This window comes from Rhinichthys klamathensis, unplaced genomic scaffold (genome assembly GCF_029890125.1).
Source record: "Rhinichthys klamathensis goyatoka isolate OS25496 unplaced genomic scaffold, OSU_Roscu_1.1 h1tg000169l_1, whole genome shotgun sequence".
Classification (NCBI taxonomy): domain Eukaryota; kingdom Metazoa; phylum Chordata; class Actinopteri; order Cypriniformes; family Leuciscidae; genus Rhinichthys; species Rhinichthys klamathensis.
The window spans coordinates 1829315-1853196 of record NW_026606700.1 but is presented as its reverse complement, the minus strand read 5'-3'; the positions used below and the strand labels follow the sequence as shown (position 1 = coordinate 1853196).

The following is a 23882-nucleotide window of genomic DNA, read 5'->3' as shown; positions in this document are numbered from 1 at the left end:
AAATGCAAGAAACAATTCATAAACACCACAAATGAGCCTGTTGAATTACTATCCTTTTTCTGGTAGACTGAAAAGGTTACTTCAGGAATATCCCTGTAGTGGCTCTATTAATCACGACAGTATCCCAGACTAAATTAACATTTCATTTGCATACAGAATGCATATTCATGCGGTTATATTTCTAATTATTTAACAAGTCATTAACATGATTTACTCTCCTGACAAGAGCTTAATTTTCATAAACAGTATGAATGTCATATTAAAACCAGACATAAAAAGGTCAGACGTAATGTCACCTGTTACTTGAGGACAGTATGCATTTTTTGACATAACATTTCTGAAATTGAGCAATGCTGACTAAACATTTGAATTAAAAAAGATTACAATATTATTTGGTTTTGTGGTCATGATTTGGTTTGTTTCATTGATTAGGATTTAAATGTTAACACACACACACACACACACACATATCTATATAATTTATATAAAATATATAATAAACTATTGTAAAATATATTTTGTCTAATTAATAATATTAATTTAAATATGCAAATAAACTTGGTTGATTGATCCTTAACTTGACAAAGATTCTTTGTTTTAAAGTCACCATGAAATCAAAATTTCCCTATTCTTGTTTATGGAATATTGCAGTATTTATTATAACTGATTTATCCGTGCACATAATTCTTTTTTTTAATTCATGTTACCTCATAATCTTTAATCAAAATATCTTCCCCTCCCTCTTGCAGTGACATCTCTTCTCTTCTCTGATGATGTGTTTACGAGGGCGGGACAACCTGTCACTCACATGAGACTGACCAATAGCAAACCACAACCATCCAATCAATTCCCGATGGACAAAATCAAGTTCCCTGACTGAAAAAAGGATTTTATTTCATTTTAAATCATCCATCTAATGAATCTCTTAAATCTCACCTAATAAAGACACTGGTAAGCTACAGGCCTGTTAGACTGTAGTAAACACAATGAAGCCAAGTGAATGTTGCTAACGAATGTATTAAGTGAATCTGTGGTTCTCCTTCATATCACTGATCCCGCCCCCACTCGTCTCACCATCAGATCTCTCCTTTTATCTACTTCTCCAACTCCCATCTACTTCCACCCTCCGTCTCCATCGTTCCCTCCCCAGGGCTTACGTGGGCCATCTGTACGTAGCGCGAGACACTCTGGTGTTGGATTACAATTAGGTTACAGTGGTAATTGGTGATTATTAATACTCATCTCGAATATATTACCCGCAAGCCGTGGATGCTGAAATATGAATGCATCCTCAGGCGAGAATGTAAATTGTAAATTGTGGATAATCACTGCATTCTTGCTAAAAAAATGAATTACACAGTCACTCTCTGAAAGCTTTGCCAGCAGATGTTGAGGTGATCTATCAATACATGCATATATAAAACATCTTACTTAATGAGACCAGATAATATTTACTTCAAATAATATATGTAATTATTAATTAATGCCCTAACAAAAAAAACATTTTACATACTGATTTACATGCTGGCGCCTAAAAACATCTACAGATCAACGTTGTCTAACCAGAGCTATTAATCACAATCATAAAAAAATAACGTAATAAAATAAGATAATAAAAAGCTTCAAAACACATCATGTCATTTACTTATTCTGATGGTTGTGTAGTTTTTCATTTAATTTCCAATCCAATAAAGCTGGGGTTAAAATACTGAGGTGGGCCTGCATTGCACATCTTTACATTGTGAATAATTCATCATTTAATATAAATCAAGCTGACCGGGAACAATAACCATCAATAATTCATATAGCCATTTCTCCTAGAGTGTCTGGCTTTTCAGAGAGCTCCTATATGATTTATATCAGAGGAAAAACATTTTGTTTTTAAAAGATAACACTGTTTATTTGAGTGATTAAATAAAAGGATAATTTTAAGTGAAATTATACAGGAAGACTGTTTTTGTGATCTTAATGTCATTGAGTTAGCTAATGAGAAGTGCATTGTAGGTGTTCATGTGTAAAGAAATGAGCTCCAGGACTCTTCCTTCTTTCTCTAATGTCAACCAATGCCTGTCAATGTCAATAGAGTTTCTCCAGTCTGTGCTTTGCTCTAGGCTACAGTACGGCATAAAAGGATCTAAGCCAACATGGGAATACACACACACACACACACACACACAAACCACAACACACACTTACCCAGAGGGGCAACAGTCAAATTAAACCCACCTGCTTTGGCTCACAAAGGCAGCAGGATAAATTTAGCCCCTATAAAAAAAGTACAATGTTTCCTACATGGCCACTAAATGGCTTTTTGATATATATAAAGGCAAATAGGCCAAGGTGACTGAATAGTTGAATAGTTGCATGAACACGACGACTAACAGGACACCAGTTATCCTCTTGCGAAACACAATTAGATTACAAAAGATTTTTTTTAAATCTACCATTTACCATCAAAATGTAAAAGTATCCTTGTATTTTCGAGGTTGCAGGACGTCCTGTATAGATCTGCTCAATTTTCTCACATTGCTATGGGGGGGCTGGCACCTGTGAACTCCCTGGAGAGAAAGACCATTAGAATATAGATTAAAGATGAATGTGTTGAAGACCTCTCAGCAACACAATCTGTTCTGCTGAGACACATAGAGACAGATCAACCAATCAAATTTGAGCTATCAAAGTGAAAGTGGAGATGCTGATGGATATAGTCTGTTTTTTGTATAGCTTAAAGGACAAGGGATGTCCCAGGATGACCTTATAGGGATGGAAACTGTGTGCATATTAAGATTATTTGATCAAATGAAACCACAATGATTAATATCAAATGCAAAGTTCAAAAATGAAAAACTGTTCAACGGTTCAAAAGTATTCATTTTACAAAAAAATCTTTCAAATAAATCCTGTTCTTTATTCTTCAAAGAATCCTAAATAAATGTATCAATGTTTCCACAGAAATATTAAGCAGCACAACTGTTTTCAGAATAAATTAATAATAATCAGAAATGTTTCTTAAACATCAAATCAGCATATTAGAATTCTGAAGGATCACGTGACACTAAAGACTGGAATAATGATGCTGAAAATTCATCTTTGCCATCACAGGAATGAATTACATTTTAAAATATATATAAAAAAATTGTAATAATATTTCACAATATTACTGTCTTTACGCTTTTGTTTTTGTTAAATAAATGCAGCCTTGGTGAGCATAACAGACTTCTTTCAAAAACATCAAAAAATATCTTACCAAGGCCAAACTTTTGAATTGTAGTGTAACCAGAGATCATAGCGAATAAGACACCAAAACAAGAGGAAAATGTGCTTTTGTATGCGTAGCAGAGATTTGAAATACCTGAGCATATGGTATCACGGCTGCCTCCTATAGTTTTCTTTAGACCTCCTCCCTTAGATACAGCACCAGCATATGTGCATGTGCATATAAACGAAAGGGAATGTGTGCAACAAAACAAACATTACAGAGCAGATTATGTCTCTATTTCCATTTGACATCAAGAGAAAACGGTTTGTTTCAAGTTTGTTTTAAAGAAAGAACTAAGGTGTCTATTCCATGGCTCATTTAAAGGGGTATTATAATGCCATTTTCATACAAGTTAATTTGATTCTTTAGGGTCTAAATGAAAAGTTTGTAATATACTTTAATTAAAAATTCTCATTAGTATTGTAAGAAAACACTCATTTTACCTGGTCAAAAACAGCTCTGTTTTCAGCACGCCGTTTCAGTGCATATGCCTTTAAATGATAATGAGCTTCGCTCACTCCGCCCCTCTGTTCTGCAGGCGTTTCGACACAATGCACGTGGAGTGTTCCCTTGACAACAGTTGAGGGTATATTTTGGAGAAAGAATGGCAGCGGGAGTCTCTGAGGACACATCTGTGCAACTGTATCAGTTTGTACCAGAGTCGGACCCGGAACAAGATGACGGCCGCAAAGAAGTTCGACAATTAAGGCTCGAACAGGACGTTTCTGAATGGTTGGTTAACATAATGTCACTTTGATCTATCTTTGTATGTACTGGCAGGGTAACGTTAGAGTAACTTAGTTAGATGTACGAACGCTATGTGTTTACTGATGTATATGTACTCAGTTTGTAATAACACAATAACCATAACGCGTTGTTCATTATAAACGTGGGATTATGAATTATATTGAGAACGTCGTATAGAAAACATGCCGTAATGTACCCTGAGTGTAAACCTTAGCCGCATTCATCGTGAAGCGTGCAAGCGATTTGCAAAGATTAATATAAAGGTTAATACAATTTTACACTCACTTCTTCTGGAGGTGCAGCAGGGACATGAATAGTTGGTACTGATTCTTTTTTCTTAGCAAAACCAGCTTTATACTGATCCTCGTTTATAAAGCAGTCTGGTGAGAAAAGATTCGCGAATCGCGCAAACATGAAAGCATTGACGTTGCTCGTGGGGAATATTCCCTTCGAAAACAAAACTCAGCCACTGTGTCTTCAGCGGTTTGGATTTAGGAACATCAAAATGACTGCGGTGTTCGTTATAACACCCAAGAACAGAACACCACAATCGCTTAGACGCCATTCTGCTCCAGCATATCAACAATGACGGACTATGATGACAGCTCGCTCAGGGCGGGGATGTGTGAAACGCTGCTGTCAATCAACAATCGTGGGAGGGGCGTTCGACCGTGTGACATCACACGGTCGAACGGCTCGATTTGAGGCAGGGAAAAACATATAAGGAGATTAAAACAAAAACACTGGATAGATTTTTATCATTACATGATGGTTGTGTACAGGCACTGCCAACACACATTTCAGTACAATCAACTTGAAAAAGTGCATGTATTATATGACCCCTTTATGTGAAGCCATAAATTAAAAATCTAAAGACAAATGTTTGATGATATAAGTGACGATTCTATCCCTTGGGTTTCAGATACTCCTGCACTGAACCCGTAGTTTCTATGCTATACATCAAGCGACGTCTCAAAAACCATTACATAAGAATAAGTATGTGCTAACTCTTTTAATAACATATCTTTCCATTTATCTTTATGGCAAACATTCTGCGGCTTCTGGATATTGAAACTGCAAGTCATAGATGCATCCATCAAATGCGGTCTTAGATGTTTAAAAGCTTAAGTGCACATTGTCAAATAAGACCTTGACTCCTGCTGCCTCCCATAACCTCCTGTCCTCCCCTCCCCCATTCTTCATCTACTGCTGACAATCCCCCACACCGTTCGGCCTAGATGTAATTCACAGATGAATAATGGATGGGCTTTCATCTCTCCTGGATTTGGGGTTCACTGCTCTAAGCTACTGTAGCTGAGGGCGCTGCATTTAACATGAGATGTGGGATTCTCCTACAGTCCGCCTGACTGTATCTCTGTCTGACTGTGTGCTAGTTTAGGCACAGTCCATTCCTGTTCTGAAATGTTTCACCTCAGTAGGAGGAAGAGATTTGTGATATCTTACTCGCAAAACTCTTTCACTTTCTACGATTTTTTCTTTCATAAATACCTGTCCCTCAGCAACCACCATTCCACTTAAATGCATCAAACTTCTCTTTTCAAGTGCTTTTAGTATAAAAGCTGGCATTATTCTTAAAAGACAACATGAAATCAAAATTGATCCTATTTATTTTATGAAGCAAGTGTCCTTTGATTGTGTAGGGTTTATCAGTGTACATTTCTCTAAATAATAAAAAAATGCTTTAATAAAAAAAATTTTTTTCCACCTCTGAAACAAATTTGGAGAGATAGGAAAATTTTTTATTGTCACATTAAATTAAATAGAGATACAATAAAATAAACAAATACAGTAAATACATAAAATAAAGATAACAATTTAAAAAGATAAATAAAAAAATATATAGATAATAATAATACAAATAAGATAAAATAAAAATAAAAAACAAAAAGAAAGAAAGAAAGAATAAAATAAAATAAACCAAATCAAATTCTGATAAATAAATGTAAAAAATCAAGTACCACTCTACATTATTTTTTCACTGAATATTCTGAACTTCCCACTGAATTCCTCTGAAATATGTCACATGAAATAAGTTAAATGTGTTTTGAACTTAAGTTTATTTAACAGACAACATTTGAACTGCAACCACTCATGTGTTTTTCCATCTTATAAAAACATCCCTCCCTAGAATAAATGTTTTCATATACAGAACAAATCATTTACAATAAACGTAATCCATGTTTATTTATGTCAGTGTTGATGCATTTATTTCTCCACCAAGAAGGAAGTAAAAACAAACCAGCTAGTGCAAAATGATCGTAGTGCTCCACATCTGAGTGGCAGTCCATCAATAATGCAGAGTATGGGGGGTCTGGCGCCAGGCTGATTCTGCCGAGCTAGCGGAACCCTTGAACGTGGCCCTGCATGGCCTTGTGTCCTTGGGCCAGGACAACCGGGGAACGGCGCACTCCCAAAGCTCCCCGATCGGAATCTGTGCTAATGAGAGCTTCTGCACCTCCACACACGCATGCCGAATAATAACAACAACAACAAGACCTCCTACACTTAAAATAGCCCATCACATGTCTGTCAACGGCAGGTTAAAACAGGATAGAGGGAGACGAAACTACAAATACACCTCCGCAACACAAGAGTAGCAAGTAGGAAAATAAGCCACTAATATTTGTGCAACAGCTTTAATTAATTGGCTTACATGAACCTAGCATTCAAATGTTTTTAGGAAGGTTGTCCAGATGGTCAGTAAAAATGCTCATTCATACCTGATTAATTAGCAAACCAAGTAGTGAATGAAAGGCAAATTTAGTCAGATCTTTTTGAATACATATTGAAAAGCATTGTATTCATTGTGGCATTTGTGCATCAAGTGTGCCTGAATAATTTAAATGGATATTTAAAAAAATCCTGAGAACCAGACAATGTAGTCCATCATAACACGTGTCTGTGAACTGTGTCCAGATTCAAAGTGGAAGTTAGAGTATGATGCCGTCCGCTGCTCTTTGATCAGAACGAGCACCAAACACTAATTACACTGGCTGCTCTCTCAGCAGGCAACAAGCTGTTCACAGCTCTCCATGACAAGAGCCCTGCTCAGCTTTAAATGAGCTGTGTGAGCGGCATATACAACACGCACGCATATATTTACTGTATATATATATATTATTTTTTTTATATATATATGTAAACATATATATATATTTTTGTGTTTGTTTGTCAACTATTCACCATTAAAAAAAAAAATACAGTGACAGCGTTTCAGGTATAATAGGATGGTATTTTAGTACCTGTGTATTTTACGTTTAACCGGATATTTCCTTAACTTTTTTATTCAAAATTAACTATTTAAATAATGAGTCAATACATCTTCCAAAACATATTTTGTCTTACTCTGATTCACTATGTTAAGCCTATTACAAGTGTTTATATTTTAGGCCTGACGGCATGGTTTTCACGGGAAATTGCGTACATGCGTCACTCACCCGTATGTGTCGCCTCATATCCGTAAATAGAGAAAAGTTGCTCCTTGACGCGTGTATGGTATGGGAAAGTGTATGGTTTTTTAAAAAGGCGAACAGAGGAGAGTCTGCTTGCAAAAAGAGAAAGTGACAGAGCTCTTAATAAAACAAGAATCAACATTGACTGGCTTTTCAGAGATGCCAAGAACTGAGGGATTTGAAACGCGGAGATGCCGTTTTTATTACTCAACAGGTGAGCATGGTTTTTATTGAACAGATAAATTGCCATATGTAGCTCTCTAACAGAGTTCATTGTAAAGCATTATCTATTGTGAATAGTGATTTCATTATGGTTGTTATATGGTTGTTATGTGCGGGAACTTATTTTCAAGGAAGTACCGTGACTGTAATTGGGTATATCTACAGAAACGTCTTCAGCTAGTCACCTTGAGATCCTTTTAGTTATGAGAAAGAACAATATTCATCTGCACAATCACAAAGAGCCAAAGCACAAACAAAACAATGTTCTTTCATAAAATACATGCAGTTTTGTTTGTTAACCGCCAGAGGGCACTAAGTTACATAGTGTACCTTTATTAACTTGCCAATCTAATTGAAGCATCAAAACGTTCTAAAATGTACTAATAACCACCATGACAATACAGGTGGCAATAATTTTTTCACTGTAAATTATATGGGAATTTATAGTTTTTACTTGTGATGTTCAACCATTTATAATTTTTCCGCATATATGGTATGGTAATTTACAGTTAATCAATTAACAGGTTTTTGCTTTAGCATTTTCAGTTTTTTCTGTAAAAATGACTAAATTTAGTGTAAAAAGATAATTATTTAAAGGGGCATTCGGTAACTCTAGCCACTTATTTGCTGATTTTCACTTTTCTTGTCGCATATTTTCTCAACGAGCTCCCCCTACAGCTGTGGTGTGAATATTTCACAACACTGTCGTAAATTCACTTGCGGCGTCCTCCTCCCCTTTCTACCGTAGACGCGCTCATGTGTTTTTGTTATTGTCGGATCCGGTGTGTTGAACAAATGAGTCCCAGACACTCCAACTTTATCGTGTGGAGCTATGTCTACCGAGATAGAGGTGTGTGTGTTTCTAATTGCCGTAAAGCAGTTCGTGTTACTCGCTCTTTCTCGCTTCTCACGAGACTTCCTATTTCCAACTTACCGGGACGGTAGTCCCTATGTTGCAAGGCTGGTTTTCCGCCTGGGAACGCTGGGGGGAGCGGGGAAAGTCACCATTCTCACCAGAACAGGTTATTTAAACATCCAAATGATTTCTAAATGGATTTATTAAGTTGAAAAAGTTGCCAAGTGCTGCTTTAAATGCAGTTGACTCAAATGTATGTGACCCCCAGATACAAGATCCAAGGTCACCCAGTTCCCCTGCTTCCTGCTCTATACATAGCAGGACTCTAGATGGTTTCTTATGTCCCCGTGTTCATTGCGACCAGGAAGATCATTTCACCTCATCTCTTTCGCTCTATTGGATTATTGGAGGTGTGCCTGAGCAGCCAGCCAACCAAGAGCTTAACCTATAGAGCAGAAGAAGATGCACACAATTGCCTTTCTGCTGGTATTGATTCACCATCATTAAACCTCGAAAGGCTGGAGAATTCAATAGGAATGTGTCCTGAATCTTTCCATACAAAGGCCGAGACATAAAAAAGAGATTTCAGATACTTTAGTCCATGAAGAGACATGCTAAACCATTCAATGAGGAAAAATGCAAGGACTTGATTTTATCCATCTGGAACTAACTGGATTGTGAAAATGTATTTCTAGGCTACATGAAAAGTGGTAAAATAAAAAAAAATAAAAAATAAAAAAAGAGATTGTGCCTCTTCCTGTCTGTGGGCGGTTCTTGTCCAAAATAAACAGCAAAGTGTACCAGAGAGCAAGTTTCCCACAATTTTCTATTTGCACTGTGGCCATAAACACTAACACTCTTTAAAATATAATAAGATATAAAGATATAATAGTATATCTTTAAATGTAGTAATTTCTAGTCGTTTGCTGGCTTTAGCACATAACAGAGCTGACAACAGCACTAGCTTCACAGCAAATCTCACTCATTGGACTTCATTCATAAAACATGAGCATAATGTTTTTTTGTGTAAATCGTACATAAAGCCATTCTGCCATACATTTTTGAATTCATAAAAGTGTTCATATTTTCAAAATCTTAGTACGAAAATAAGACGCTATTTTTTTACCATAAATATATATAATAACAAAATGAATGAGTTAACTAAATGCGTGTAAACTGTGAAAATACATTTCACAAAAATGAACAAAAAAATGTAAACAGCTGTGTAGTTCAGTTTACATTTTATTGCGGATCTGTTTGTGAATGCTGTCTCGTCTTTAATTAAAACTGCAGGGCTCAGACAAAAGGCCCGCAGTGCAGGTCAAATACTCCAAATCCATAAAAGTCTTGGACGAAGCACACAAAGGCCATTTGAATGCACTCACCTCGATTACATCTAAACGGATGAGTTTTAAACTGGCACGTTAAGCAGAGAGACATGACTACAATGTTATGAATCGCTCACTGGTGGGAGTCAGATGACCTTTAGGTAACCATGGGCAAACCATTACTATTACAAAAATATAGAGTCTTGGCAAACCCCTCTGGCTCAAGTTAAATATTTACACATGCTAATGAGCTTTGTTTGCCACATTTTCCATTTACTCCGCTACTTTGTTAGCATGTTGTTCAGCTAATGATCCAAAACTCAAATCAACATAAAATATTGTAAAATGGTTTTAATTTTCGTTTTTAATCAGACCGAATAACTTTTATCAATGCTTTTTGGTATAGATTCTGTGTATCACTGAACTTGGATTCCTTTATTTATGCTTCCCTTTAAAGCGTCTTAAAATGGAAGGCAGCACACTAGGTTTTGGTACACTAAGGGCCAGTTCACACCGAACTTGTTTTTGCCAGAGACATGTTTTTAAAAGTTAAACTTTTTAACTTAAGTGGCAAATTTTTAGAAAGCTGTATAATGTGCGAGACGCTGCATATGACATGAGGGGCGAGAGTGATGGTTAAAGATGTCCGTCTAGCGCGTCTACATTGAAAAAGAAGCACAGTGGGATGGAAAAAAGCATTCTGTGTGATTGGCCCCAAAGTTTGTCACAAATAAAGGGGTCTTGCATAAGGGTCCACAGCAAGTTTACAGTGATCTTTCATCCTCTGTCTTTCAAAGCATTTATAAAAACACTCACGTACATCAGTCCAGTTTCCGTGCCCGAACGCTTTAGCATACTGAGTCGATCTGTGTTCCTCACACTCTGAACTGCCCCTCTCTCAATATTGAGCCTTCAATATGACTCTATCAAATCAAGCCAGAGAGAAAGAGAAAGGGGGCCGTAATAACCCAATAAATTGCCTCCCTGGGGCACCAGTGTGTTCACAGAATATCAAAACTCCTCTTTCTTACACTCTGCAGAATGCGAAGGAAAAAAGCTTCCTCGTAAATCTAGCAGCGGTAATTAGTGTTCCAGGGGAGGTTTATTTAATAAAATCATCACTTGATCTCAACAGACTTTGACATTGCAAACCTGTATGTGAAAAACTACTGCGTTAAGCCTCACAAATCATGTTAAGAGTTTTGATAGACATGAAACTTAATATAAAAGCCACATGACAGGTGCTTCAATAAGTCTGTCTATTTTTCAGCTCTATTTTCCTCTCTTTCATTCTCCATCAATCCACTTTCCCTATAGAGGGACATCAAAGCGATTTAAAAAAAAGAGAAGAAGAGACAGCACCACAGCTGTGGCGATACTGGAAACTGTGTGAGGCTTCGAATGAATGCTGGGAAAGCGAGGAAGCCATTGATCTTTATGGATTAGTTCTGATCTGCTGGGTTTAGACACTGACATTACAATACCATATGCTGGCCACATTACCATTAAGATTTGAATTAGCATAATCCTGTGCTTGCATGACATCACAACTGTTATTCAGTTGATCTCCCACTTGAATTTAAAAGTTAAAAAGTATTCAAGGTATGTGTTCTGGTTCTTAGATATTACTTAAAGGGATAGTTCACCCAAAAAATTCTTTTTCATTTACTTACCCTCAAGTTGTTCCAAACCTACTAAAGGGACATGGTGAAGGAAAAAAATATGAGATGGGATGAGATGTGTTCCCTTGCAAAAACTTTTGCATTCCGCCGCAAACTTTGGGTTCATGCGCAAAGAGCTCAAAAGGTTTTGAGAGTGAACGCAAAGTTTCTTTGGGGAACGCAAAACATTTGCGAGAGAATGGAAAAGCATTGGCTTATTATTTTTCCTCCAATCTATTTTTTCCCCCCACCACTATGTCCCTTTAGAGGCTCCGTACAAACCTGTATGAGTTTCTTTCTTCTGCTGAACATAAAAGAAGATATTTTGAAGAATGTTGGTAACCAAACAGTACATGTGCCCCATTGCCTTCCATAGTTTGGGGGAAAAAAACAGCATGGAAGTTATTACGGTATGAGTGTTTTTAAATATTAAATGTGAATTTAATGTATTTAAAGTTAAAAAAAGGGGAAAATATCAAATATTAGGGGCTTTTGCACGGGAGGAACCTTTTCATAGTTCCTAGAACTATTGGCGGAAGTACCCTGATTTTGGCACTTTCTCACCGCAGGAACTAAGAACTATTTTAGTTCTAGGAACTCTATTGGAGGACTCCTACTTCAGAGTAAGGTCTAAACCAGCATTATAGGAACTATCCGTGACATTAGTGTACACTGATTGGCTGAATGCACACGAAACACCAGCACCCGCCCATTTTAAATAGGCTGTGTAAACACACAGATTATAGCCTATATATTTCCTCCACAAACTTACTCTACGAACATGGAAAACAGTGATAGATGGGCCTCTTAACCTTTACGCTGATGAGAAGATCCAACGCAACTTTGAGGGGACCAAGCCAAACATGATTGATTATGTAGGCTATTTCTGCTCAGCTAGCGACACTGTACATCAACCACATGGCATACACTACTAACTTTTCATTAGTCTACTTTCTATGTATAATAGTTCTATCTAATAACATATTAGACAGGACTGTTATACAGATCTTAAACTAATGAACACTGAGAATGCGAGCACTGTATGCTCTGGCTTTCTCAGCGCCGTCAAAATAAGTCACAACAATTCACAATCACTTCAGAGTTCCTACTGGCAGTGCGAATGCAACCAGAAAACGTTCCGGGGGGAACCATTAGTTCTCGGGGAACCACCCTGGTGGTTAGTTCCTAGAACTAAGTTCCTAGAACTATCCGGTGCGAAAGCCCCTATTGATCTATAACCGATAAGGTTATTATATAAGGTTATATATTATAAGGTTATAATATATTGTGTATCCCTAATTTATCACTAATTTTATCATCATCCAGATAAAAAGAAAAAATATTGCTAATATGTGGGATGAGTGAAATGATGAAGTTTAATACTTTGGGTTAGGGGTTTGTTCAAATGTCCAGCCTAAGTATAAGGTTCTGGCCAAAAAAAAAATATATATATATATATAATACTTCATGTGTTTGTTTTGAGTAAATCAAGTTCACATGCAACCTGTGTATTAAAGTAATGTAAACCAGGGTGATTATACAGGAAAGAGAATTTTGTATGCCAGTAAGCAAAGCCCAGTTAAAATGCAGCTCAGGGTTTCCCTCTTTTCCACCCAAAACGTTTTTAACACAATAAATCTGTTATCCTGACGAACAGACATGCCAACTTTTCTTTCATTTCCCACCTCAACGGAACCCCGAATTCCAAAAACAAGGTCAAAGTGGCCTGCCACACACACACAGAATCTGACAGAGACATTCAGAAGCACTGACTGGAAAGAACATCTCTTCTTTAGTTTGACAGGGCCTTACACACACACACACACACACACACACACACACACACACACTCTCCTGAGGGCTGTTAGCTTTTAGTTCCCCGAAAGATGGATGCTAAACTGTGTGGACCTTTTACAGGTGTCTGGCACTGTTATTAATGGCTTGCTCAGTCTTGTTTCTGGCAAAATATACTGTCCTATTGCTCATGACCCACTTAACTGACTCATAGGACACTTTAGACTATAATTCACATCATATCATTTCATAGTACTACACAACCCTGCTGTGTCATGCTTTGCCATGTAACAACGCCACATGAAACCAAGTCATAAAACAGTGAAACTGATACACTGGCTAGAGGAGCCGATTCATAAAATACTTCAAAGATCACCAGTAACGCCTCTATCCAAACATTCACCTAGACATATACGCATACGCTACACAGGAGGCATAAAGATTAATTTAAAAGTACTAGAACAACATCCTCACTTTAAGACTAAATGACCTGAAACCCAAGAACTTTGTTTACTTCTTTGCGACAGTGCTTAAGATAAACCATTTCCCCGCCACACCCCGTCACTCTCACGCCTCATGTTTTAATTATAGCTATGCCGAGCTGCCCCACTGTCCTGTCCTCTATTTATAGTAGGGAGTTCGTTCTAGGGTGGTGGGGACTAGTACGGGATGGAAAAAGGGTTTGGTCGGTTACATGTTCAGAAGGGATTTTCCTTACCTTCTATGGATGGAGCCTGGTCCTGGGCCGCATACAGCATCTCCTTGAAAGCCTGTGTCAGAAAAATAGATACGATAATGATGAGATCACAGTCTTGTGGTACAGGTCAGTGGGGCAATGATGTACAGTATTCTTACACACTCCATTAAAGCAACTTGTTATGGCAGAGATGGTTCACTTGGCTGGATATGTAAGGTAATTTAGGTTACTTCAAATGTTGATCTAGCATGCTATAAGGCCATCTAGCATGCTTTTGTTACTTTAAACATGAATATTAAACTCTTTGTGTGAAATGTCTTTCAGTTCTCTGGGAATATGGTTACCTTCTTCTGTTAGCATGTCATTAACCTTGAAGATAATGAAAATCGCTGGACAATTATGCATGATCTGTATGATTTTTCAGAAAACATCCCAAAGGTAGATTCCCACAGATGATAGATTCACCTTTAGGGCTGCCTCAGTAATTTGAATGCATTTCATTTCATGTCAGTAAGGTTATTCTCAGTAATGGGTGCAGTTTCATTCAAGATGGGAAATAATGCAGCATTATGAAAAAAGTGTAAATCATCTTAAAGTTGAAATGTACATTTAAAAACATGCTAGAATGTGTGGGTTTTTTTTGTTTACCTGAATTATTTCCACATTCATTCATTGGAATACATAAAGGTAAAGCTATTTCAACATATCAAATGGGTCCTTGGCCTTCTAAAATCAATCAAATTTTGGAAACTTCCCCAGCTCAAATGTTTGATTTTTTTAATACTTTTTTTTTTCTGAAGAAAGGCACACATAAATAGTGATGAAAGCCATTGGTGACTGTTCAAAAATGGGAAAAACACTTTTTTTGCCCCAAGTTTGCATGTCTGTAACTCAATTAAGATTATTCTTTTATATTTTGGTTTTTAACAAACATTTCTTTTGGTATCTTCATTTTGAAAGGCCCTATATGGTTCAATCCCAGAGATATGGAGATCTTTATGCGGCTTCATAAGTAAATTGGTGAATTGTGTACATTTTCAGTGGTCAAAAAGCAAATGTTTACTTTGCACACAGCTGATACTTATTGCATTTAAAGGGGAATGTCTCAACAACAAATAATGTTGAAACTAGAAATGTATCTTGTTTTCCTCCATCAAAACAATTGCATACAACGTGCCTCAGATTTTAGTAATGGATCTACCCATCTCTGTGTAAAAATAAAATAATGATGCTGCTATCTTTCTAATGTCATTTTGACCCCCTCTACAAAACAACGAATTACTCAGAAAAATTAATTTATGACATTTCATATTTTGGATTTCTTCTTTATTTATGCATTTCTTTCACCAGAAAAAAAAAAGATCAAAATCAACAATTTTAGTAAATGGTTGAGTTGACATGGAATGACCCAAAAAATATTTTTTACATGATTAAAACAAGGTCATTTATCCCATCAAGCTAATTTTTGTTTAGCTGACAAAATATATTTTACAATGGAGGATTACAGACTCACTTCTCTAAATAAATAAACAAATAAAAAGATGGATGTAGCCCACAAAAACATTTATCAGCACTCAGGGGGCGAAACATTATCTGGTGATTTTCTACACAAGCTCATGTCAGTGCGGGGAACTGCTCAGTCAATATATAGCATAAATTGAAATGCATATCTTGATACAACAAAAGACAAATCGCAATCAAGAACATTTATTTGCTAAGCAGAAGACATCCCTAGATCAAGCTGAATGCTAACCAAGACAATTAATGTAGGGCTGTATGGATGCTATGAAGACTTCTTTTCACTATAAACAAATCTCACACTCAAGGTCAAAGCCTGGCCAGTGTGTCAGCCAATGAAATAAGAGAATCGCTGCATTGCCATGGCAATGATGAGGATGACACAAAGGCTAGACGTGCTCTCTGGAGTATTCAAGTTATACAACCAATAACTGAAACCAGGATACATGCGCAATACATCTGCTCTTCCTTCAGAAATATGTGTGCATGCGTCTGTGTGAGATTTGGCCAGATCTTTGCGTCCAGCGAGCCTGACAGCAGATGTCATCCCAGTGGGAGAGGGAGCACAAGTCGCTGTGTGTATATGTGTCTGTGTGTGTAAGTGTGTGTCAGTGCATGTGTGAACAGCAGGTCTGTGAAGTCAGCCAGCAAAGATCCATACATCCCAGCCAGTAAGCAGACCTGCTGCTTTGAAGAATATACTGTATGCATGCTCAAAACAAGCCACATATTCTGTATATGTACACACAGGCAAGTATCACTATATTGCTCATACTTAGGGTTAGTGATTTACTCTAAACCCATTCATTTAAGCTTAAAAAACCTGAACTGTTCTGCCTCAGATAGATGTACTTTAAAGGAAGGATCAAAGTCATATTTAGGGATCACAAATATTTGTGGGTGCATGGGCTCTACTGATTTTGCAATCTGCAAAAGCCCAACATTTCCTAATAATGCCTTAGCAACAGCCCAGAACACACTAGCAACCACATAGAAACAGACATTCATTTTCTCCAAAAGGAAATTGATTTTGAACAATAACTTAAAACCTTTAAAGACAGACCTACTGTGAGGTTGTTATTCCATATTTGTTTCTGCTCAACTATTTCTGGTTAATCATTTCAACAGCAGAATTCCTGGTGAAAAACTAAATTACCCATGATTTTGTACAAAAAATTATACCAATTAGAGAGTTTAAAAAAGCAACACACTCCAAAATAGCTTTTTAGCTCCGCCCACTTCCATGAAGACCCGCAAATGTATGTAATCTCCCTATGCTTTCAAAACATTGAAATACTCTATATTTGCATATTTTGCAATAAACTTAAAATATATTGTTTTTATGTTTAATCAATGTTCGTAAATATTTTACGGTATACTCCTCCATCGTTTTTAATTTGATTATGCTGTTTCCAATGCTTCATGGGATTGTAGTTCTTTCCCTCACTAAACCCGTTAAGTACACACAGTTTTGTCTCTATATTTTTGTTTGATTTTTTTTGCTTCAAATCAAAGTTTGTAGATTCACCTAGTAGCTGATTGGCTTGGATCATGGCTTATAACTTAACTTAAAAGAAGACTATTTAAAAATCCATATGGGAGAAATGAATTAAAAAAAACTGTTGCACTCTATTAGCAACTGCATAGCAACACCCTAGCAACGCCCATAAACACATAATCTTTCTCACTCTCTCTTTCTCCCTTCTTAATCAGCCTTAAAAGTCAAATAAAAGGGATTTAGCTATTTAATATGCACAGCCCGAAGTGTGAATCCTAATTTATTTATCACAATCAGTTCGTCAATTTATCAACAGAACGACTAAACGATTCATCACCCTTCTACTACTGCAATGCTCTTTCCATCTTAGCACGTAATTCACTTGATATTTCATAATATGTTCAAGGTCATCCTTTAAATATGTTATGTAAAGTATAAAACAATAAAACTTTTTTCTTGTTCAAAGTTTTAAGGGAAGGACTAGGTAAGGAAGGTTGGCCCTTTAAGAAGTTCATTCTTTGTAAGGTTCCTAAAGCCAGTTTATGGACTCAGTTTTATTGCGTAGAGCCTGTGCGGCCGTTCTCATTGACTTTCTGTGGCGCTGTCAGCCACAGGCGGCAAAGCAATACATGAGCAGAGACCGAGTCCATAGTTATCATTGCTTAACTGCTCACAGAGGGACTTCAATGACCAAACATTAATAAATTCAGCTTTTCTTTGGGATGCACTCTATAAGACAGAGGTATCACATTGTATTAAATGTAGCTGAAAAAAGATGTTCGTCTTCATCTTGTAAATCAGAGCTTAGACTCTCACTGCTGCACAATCTGTCACTGTATGTAAAAAATAGAGCCAGACAGTTCATTGATAAGGCTGTACAGTGCTGGAAAGGATATTGCTAATCATCTATCTGTGTCACATAAACGGTATAAACACAGTTCACAGATCCATTTAACATTCCCTGGTAGTGTCAAATGACAGGTTGAACATTATGAATTAAACTATTTTTCTTGAGTCCTTTGTCTTTTCCTTGACAGATCAAGCTGGATTCTCACTGCAGTCCGTTCACACATGCAAACTGGCACATGCGGGCAGTAACTGAGGTTTGACGGTGAAAGTCCCTCCGAAAAACAACTGAGATTAATCAATCTTAAGCAAAACAGATGCAACAGATATAGAGGCACCATGCCACTAAATCACTTGAGAATATCTGCATGTATTTTCTATTAAACGGTCAAAGACTAATCAATCTGCCAAACTATGTGAAAACAAAGAATTACAACAGAATAGACTGGATAAATACATTTTGTTTACAATAGTCGCAGTAGTTCATGTTTGCCTGGGTTCTCCGTCTGATTACAGATTCAGTGCTCCAGACAAAGGATTTCTCCTGCTTTGCGCCAAGACGCATGCTGAAGCCCTGACCATCCACCATCACACAACATATACCATTGATTTATTGTCTAACTGTGCGGTCAATAATTTCACAGCACAGAAACAATAAATAAATCAACACGAGATTAAATCTGGCTTGAAATCCTTCATTATTCAACAGTTTGAATGACCAGTTCAACATTTTTCCATCCACTGTTCAGATGTCAAAAAACAGCATAAGATCAAAACTAATTACATGACGGTCACTAATACTACTACTACTAATAATAATTCCTCAATTAATTTTAATTGAGAATGTTCTTCTGATTAATTTAAATTGAGAATGAAATTCTTTTATTTTAGGCAGAATTACATCCTCCTAAAGCTGAGGCTTGAAAGTGGGGCATGTTATATTTAACGATGGATATACCATGAATCTCTCGGAGCTCTTTCCTTTGTTCATAATTCATAAAACTAATGGTGGATGGAAACCTTGGAAGGAAACCATGGACTGAAGCTGTATTTAACCTTTTGTTAATGAAGAAAAATTTGTGCATTATTATACCTACTTTATGTTGTGGAAATTATGCATACATTTCTTGCTATTTTTTAATGCTATATTATATTATATTTAATAAGAATAATCAGAAATCATGATTATCAATTTACTGTATGTACATTATATGCAGCTGTAGAAAGAAAGAAAGAAAGAAAGAAAGAAAGAAAGAAAGAAAGAAAGAAAGAAAGAAAGAAAGAAAGAAAGAAAGAAAGAAAGAAAGAAAGAAAGAAAGATTTCTCAGCAGAAATACTTTGAACTCTGACAGTCAGCAAATTAATTGATGCAGACATAAAGTGGGCGAGCAAGCTAATTACATAAAATGACCTTTCTGGCTTAATTCCAAAACAATAAGAAAAAAAATAAGGAAGAATTTAGGCGAGTTCACTTAATACAACTTTACAATTCTGTTATATTGAAACAGAATTTATTATATAGATAGTTTATTATTATTATTATTAATTTAAGTGATTCTTCTTTGTGCCAAATGTGCAGGCAGGTGATTGGCAATGCTCCAGACAAGAAACCAGAATAAAATCAATAACTGAAATTTGAAAAAAGGAAGAAAAACCATTAAAATATACAAACATAAATACAATTGTCCAGATATAAAAGCTGCCAAAGGGTCCCTCATTAATACCAAAGACGCTGAAGGGACAATTATGAAATTATCATGTCGACTAGTATGTATTGTGATTCAATACAAAAAAAAATGACAAAAAAGTGAATTTAGCAATTCATTATTTTGCAGAAACATTACGTCTGATACGATTTTTTTTTTTTAAATACATGCAGGTCATTTAACTTAAGCCTGTAACCCATCTTTCTTTGCTTCTACATAATATTTACACTAATATTTTATACACTATTCAAATCAAACAATCCGTTTTGCAAAAGTTTTGCTCCGCAAACTGAACAGGCTTCTGGAACCTCTGAGTTGCTTCTCAATCTCTAGACTAGGACGCAACAACGGACTACATGCACCATGTAAAATGCATACATAAATCTCTCACCTCGTATTGAATATATTGTTTCCTCCATTCTGGAGTAATATGGGCGGACAGGTGCTCTGCAAACTTCATGCTGGCGGAGCAGATATCCACAGTCGGACTATAATAATATCCTCGGGTCGGGCAGCGGCTTCTTTGGGGCTTTTGTTATTTCTGTCACTAAGTTACGGAGCCTCATGCGTTGCGTTGCTTTCCGCTCTGTCTAAATCAAGTCCGGTCTATCACAGTCCACTATTCCCCGGTCCCACATATTACCCCGTCCAAAGTAAAACCCGCAACTTAGGGACTAAAAGAAACCTCGTCCGACTCCCCAAAACAGGTGCCTGAATGACAGCGCTACAGCGCCGGTGCGGGCGAATCTGGGAGTGACTTTCTCTCTCCAGACTCTCTGGGCGTTTGTGAAGAAGCTGGTGTCCGCCATCAGCGCGCGCTGAGTGAGTGAGTGAGTGAAAGACGCATGTGCGTCACCGCGCAGCGCGAGGCGCGTTTACAAATAGGCTTGTTGTTGTTTGTGATTAATCATGCTCGTTGGCTTAATATTTTAGAAATAGGCCTATATATTTTTTTTTTAACTCTTTGTTATTGTTGTATTCTAAAGCCTGGTTTCACAGACAGCTTAGATTAAGTTTGACTTAACATTTAAGTAGCCTAACTTTTATTAACGTGCCTTAGAAAAAAAAACATTACTGGTGTGCAGCTTGAGAAAAAACAATGGCACTGACATATTTTAAGATAATAGTGCGGTTAAAACAGCTCTTACATTTTAGACTAAAATGTCTTTGAAACCAGGGGTAAATATTCTATTGATTTCTTAATAGTGAAAACAATTAAAGTTTTAATAAGTAGCCTATAATCTTGCATATATTTTTTAACATATTGTAGCCTATATATTATCTTGTATATCAAGATTTTTGATATATTTTCATATATCATATATTTTGTGTGTATATATATATATTAGAGAATTATTTTTATTTGTTATAATATGATTATAGCTATGTTAATATTAATATAATGATGCACATGCTTATGATATAATTATTATATATTGATATAATAATTAGGCTATGCCAAAATTGTATAATTTAGCCTACACATTCTTTCCACATTCTTTCTGGCGGTGGTTTATTTCTTGGAAAAATAGACATTTTATAACAAGCTTGGTTGTAGCTGACCTACTTATCTCTATATTTAGCATACAAGAGAGCATAAACACTTTCAAAAAAGTACAACAAACATCACAAAATATATCAATATATTCATTGATAGATATTAATTAGGATTAAAATTACATTCATTGATTTAAATACACAATAAACAGAAAGAAAGTTAAAATTAGAGATCCAGCAGGCCATCTGTGCCCTTCACTCGTGTTTATGTTAAACCTATTTACTTACATTTTGCTGATGTATTGCTTGCTGACTCAAGGCCATAGAGAGCTTATTTATGCCTACAGCTTTATGTTGTAATATTTTAGCACACCAGGGTGGCTAATTTAGCTTCTGGGCAACAGTTTCGGACTACTACTGTTCTCCAACCAGAAATGTATACAAAAAATTACAGTTAAAAAAAAAGGTTTATGGTAAAATTACAGTTAAAAAAATATATATTTAATAAAATCTAACAATTTAGTTAATGAGCAAGGAGCGTTGCACTGGCTGAAATAACAGCCGGATTCGCTCGGGGAAACGTGGTTTGTGTGCCATCTAGTGGACAATGTTTGCATTGCAAAAATCTGCGCATAAATCCTAACTAATGAAGAGATTAATATCAGGAAAGGACCACTAAGAAAAGTTTGTTGTAACTATCTATACTGTAAATTACATTTTTGTAGCCCTTCTAAATTTGAGTTGAAATTCTGTCGAAGTTCTAAGTTCTTTGAAATTGCAATGGCCAATACTTCATATTATTCAATCTACAGTATAGATGTAATAGATGATACGTCTATAAAATTCGAGAACGTTTGCAATATTGATTTTGATTTCATTTCATGCGTTTACGTTACTGTAAAACGGTAGGACCAAAAAACCGGTCGCAGGACGCACTCGTGCCTATTATTGTGACGTACAACTCACGGACCAATTCTCAAAACAAGTCCGACTGAATCGGATTACGGATAACATACTGTAGCAGTCAACTGTCTGCGCTGGTTTTATTAGTAATTAATAATAATTAAAGCACAACTACTATTGATTATCCCTATAAGGCATCTTCATTATCTTCAATGGCGTCCCGATCTCCGTCCTCCTCCCCAGACTCAGCGACAGGCTCCGGTACTGATCCAGCCCGGCCTGACACCGGAGAGCCGCTCGGTGGAGGGTCCGACTCGGATTCAGATTTCGGATTAGGGAAGTTTGATTGTGGTTCTGCGGATACAGCGCTTCGATTAGACGGGGTAGATCCGGAGAATGAGTTCGAGGTGGCAGCGGACCGGGTCAGAGATCTCGCCCAGACAGCCAGTAGAGAGCAGCTGCTGTATCTGTACGCCAGGTTCAAACAGGTAAACAGAGCCTACTTGTCTTTTCTTTTAGTTTTAGTTTTTTTTTTTTTTTTTTTTTTTTTTTTTTTTACCATATCTGATACTGTAAAATCATTATAAATTTAAACGAGAGCTCCCGCAACACGATACGAAGCGTTAAGATTATTTGTGATTTTATTGATTTTTTATTTACTTATATATTATTGTTTACACTTTATTTGAAGGTGTCATTGTTACAGTGTACATTTAATTACTGAGTAATAGGTAATATAAATTAACAACATGTACTTACTTTAGGGTTAGGGTAGGATTAGGGTTTGGTTTAGGCTTAGTTCGTGTAATTATGCATAATTTACTGTTATTACTGTGGTAAAGTACATGTAATGTAACAAGGAAACTGTCAAATAAAGCGTTACCATATTTTTTTTAACAAATAATGATAGCTAGTAATACAAAGTTACCCAAAATGTTATGTAGTAAAAATAACTAGTAATGGTGTTTTGAAGTAAATTATAGTTTCCATGCTAAGTTTTGCAAACTCTGACAGATGACCGTGCCTTTTGGTTATGGAGTCGAAAACATTGGACATTGGGATCAGTTATTTGAGCATTTGTCAGTAATTTTATTAAGTAAATATATTAATAAACTTATGTTTGACAGGTCAAAGTTGGAAAGTGCAATACAGCAAAACCTGGTTTCTTCGATTTCGAGGGTCAGAGAAAATGGTACGCAAAGACTCTTAACAAGTCATGTGAATGCTAAATCTGAATTTTGATTTGGGCTCATTTCATAGTTGACAGTGACATTTGTTGTCATCATAACTCCAGCCACCTGATTAGTACTATGAATATTGTTGGCTCTTATGACAAATTGCTTGTAATTTTCCTCAGTTGTTAGTCTTTGGATAAAACCATCCGCTAAATTAATAAATATAAATCCACTATTTGTCCAATAATATGAGCTTTTTGAGAACAAAAAAAAAAATGTAATCTTTAAAGTCTGAGCGAGTGCTTCCTGTTTACAGGTCAGCATGGAAACAGCTGGGGGACATGAGTGCAGAGCAGGCCATGCAGGAGTATGTGTCCTGTGTACATGCCCTGGATCCAGAAGGCAGTGAGAAGGTAAATATTAAACTTACTCTAGGGGCAATTGCATAAGGGGATGGAAAACAAGGTTTTTCTTTGGTCTTTTGCGATAAAATTGTTTGATGTACTATAATATTGATGTGAATTGATATTCATAAGTCCCAGTCCACCTATATAAGTTATGGATTAACAGATTTGCTTAGTATTGTTTTGAAAGATTGTCACTTGTCAACTTGGAGATGGTTTGTTGCTCACAAATAAAGCATGACATTAATCAGTATTTTATTGTTTTCATGCAAATAAACTATACTTCTAGTAAGTGGAT

General features: G+C 36.3%; 2 protein-coding genes across 2 annotated transcripts in view; one reads left to right on the top strand and one right to left on the bottom strand.

Moving 5' to 3' along the window:
- Positions 1–20430, bottom strand: part of xpr1a (xenotropic and polytropic retrovirus receptor 1a) — a 69061-nt gene extending 48631 nt beyond the window's left edge. The window contains exons 1-2 of the mRNA XM_056259644.1: positions 19997–20430; positions 14059–14110 (exon numbers count right to left, since the gene is read on the bottom strand). Of these exons, the coding sequence (XP_056115619.1) occupies positions 14059–14110; positions 19997–20065 (121 nt within the window). The 5' untranslated portion in view covers positions 20066–20430. The remainder of the gene's footprint in view (positions 1–14058; positions 14111–19996) is intronic.
- A 1633-nt stretch (positions 20431–22063) lies between these two features.
- Positions 22064–23882, top strand: part of acbd6 (acyl-CoA binding domain containing 6) — a 36414-nt gene continuing 34595 nt past the window's right edge. Inside the window, exons 1-3 of the mRNA XM_056259643.1 lie at positions 22064–22493; positions 23133–23197; positions 23497–23593. Of these exons, the coding sequence (XP_056115618.1) occupies positions 22218–22493; positions 23133–23197; positions 23497–23593 (438 nt within the window). The 5' untranslated portion in view covers positions 22064–22217. The remainder of the gene's footprint in view (positions 22494–23132; positions 23198–23496; positions 23594–23882) is intronic.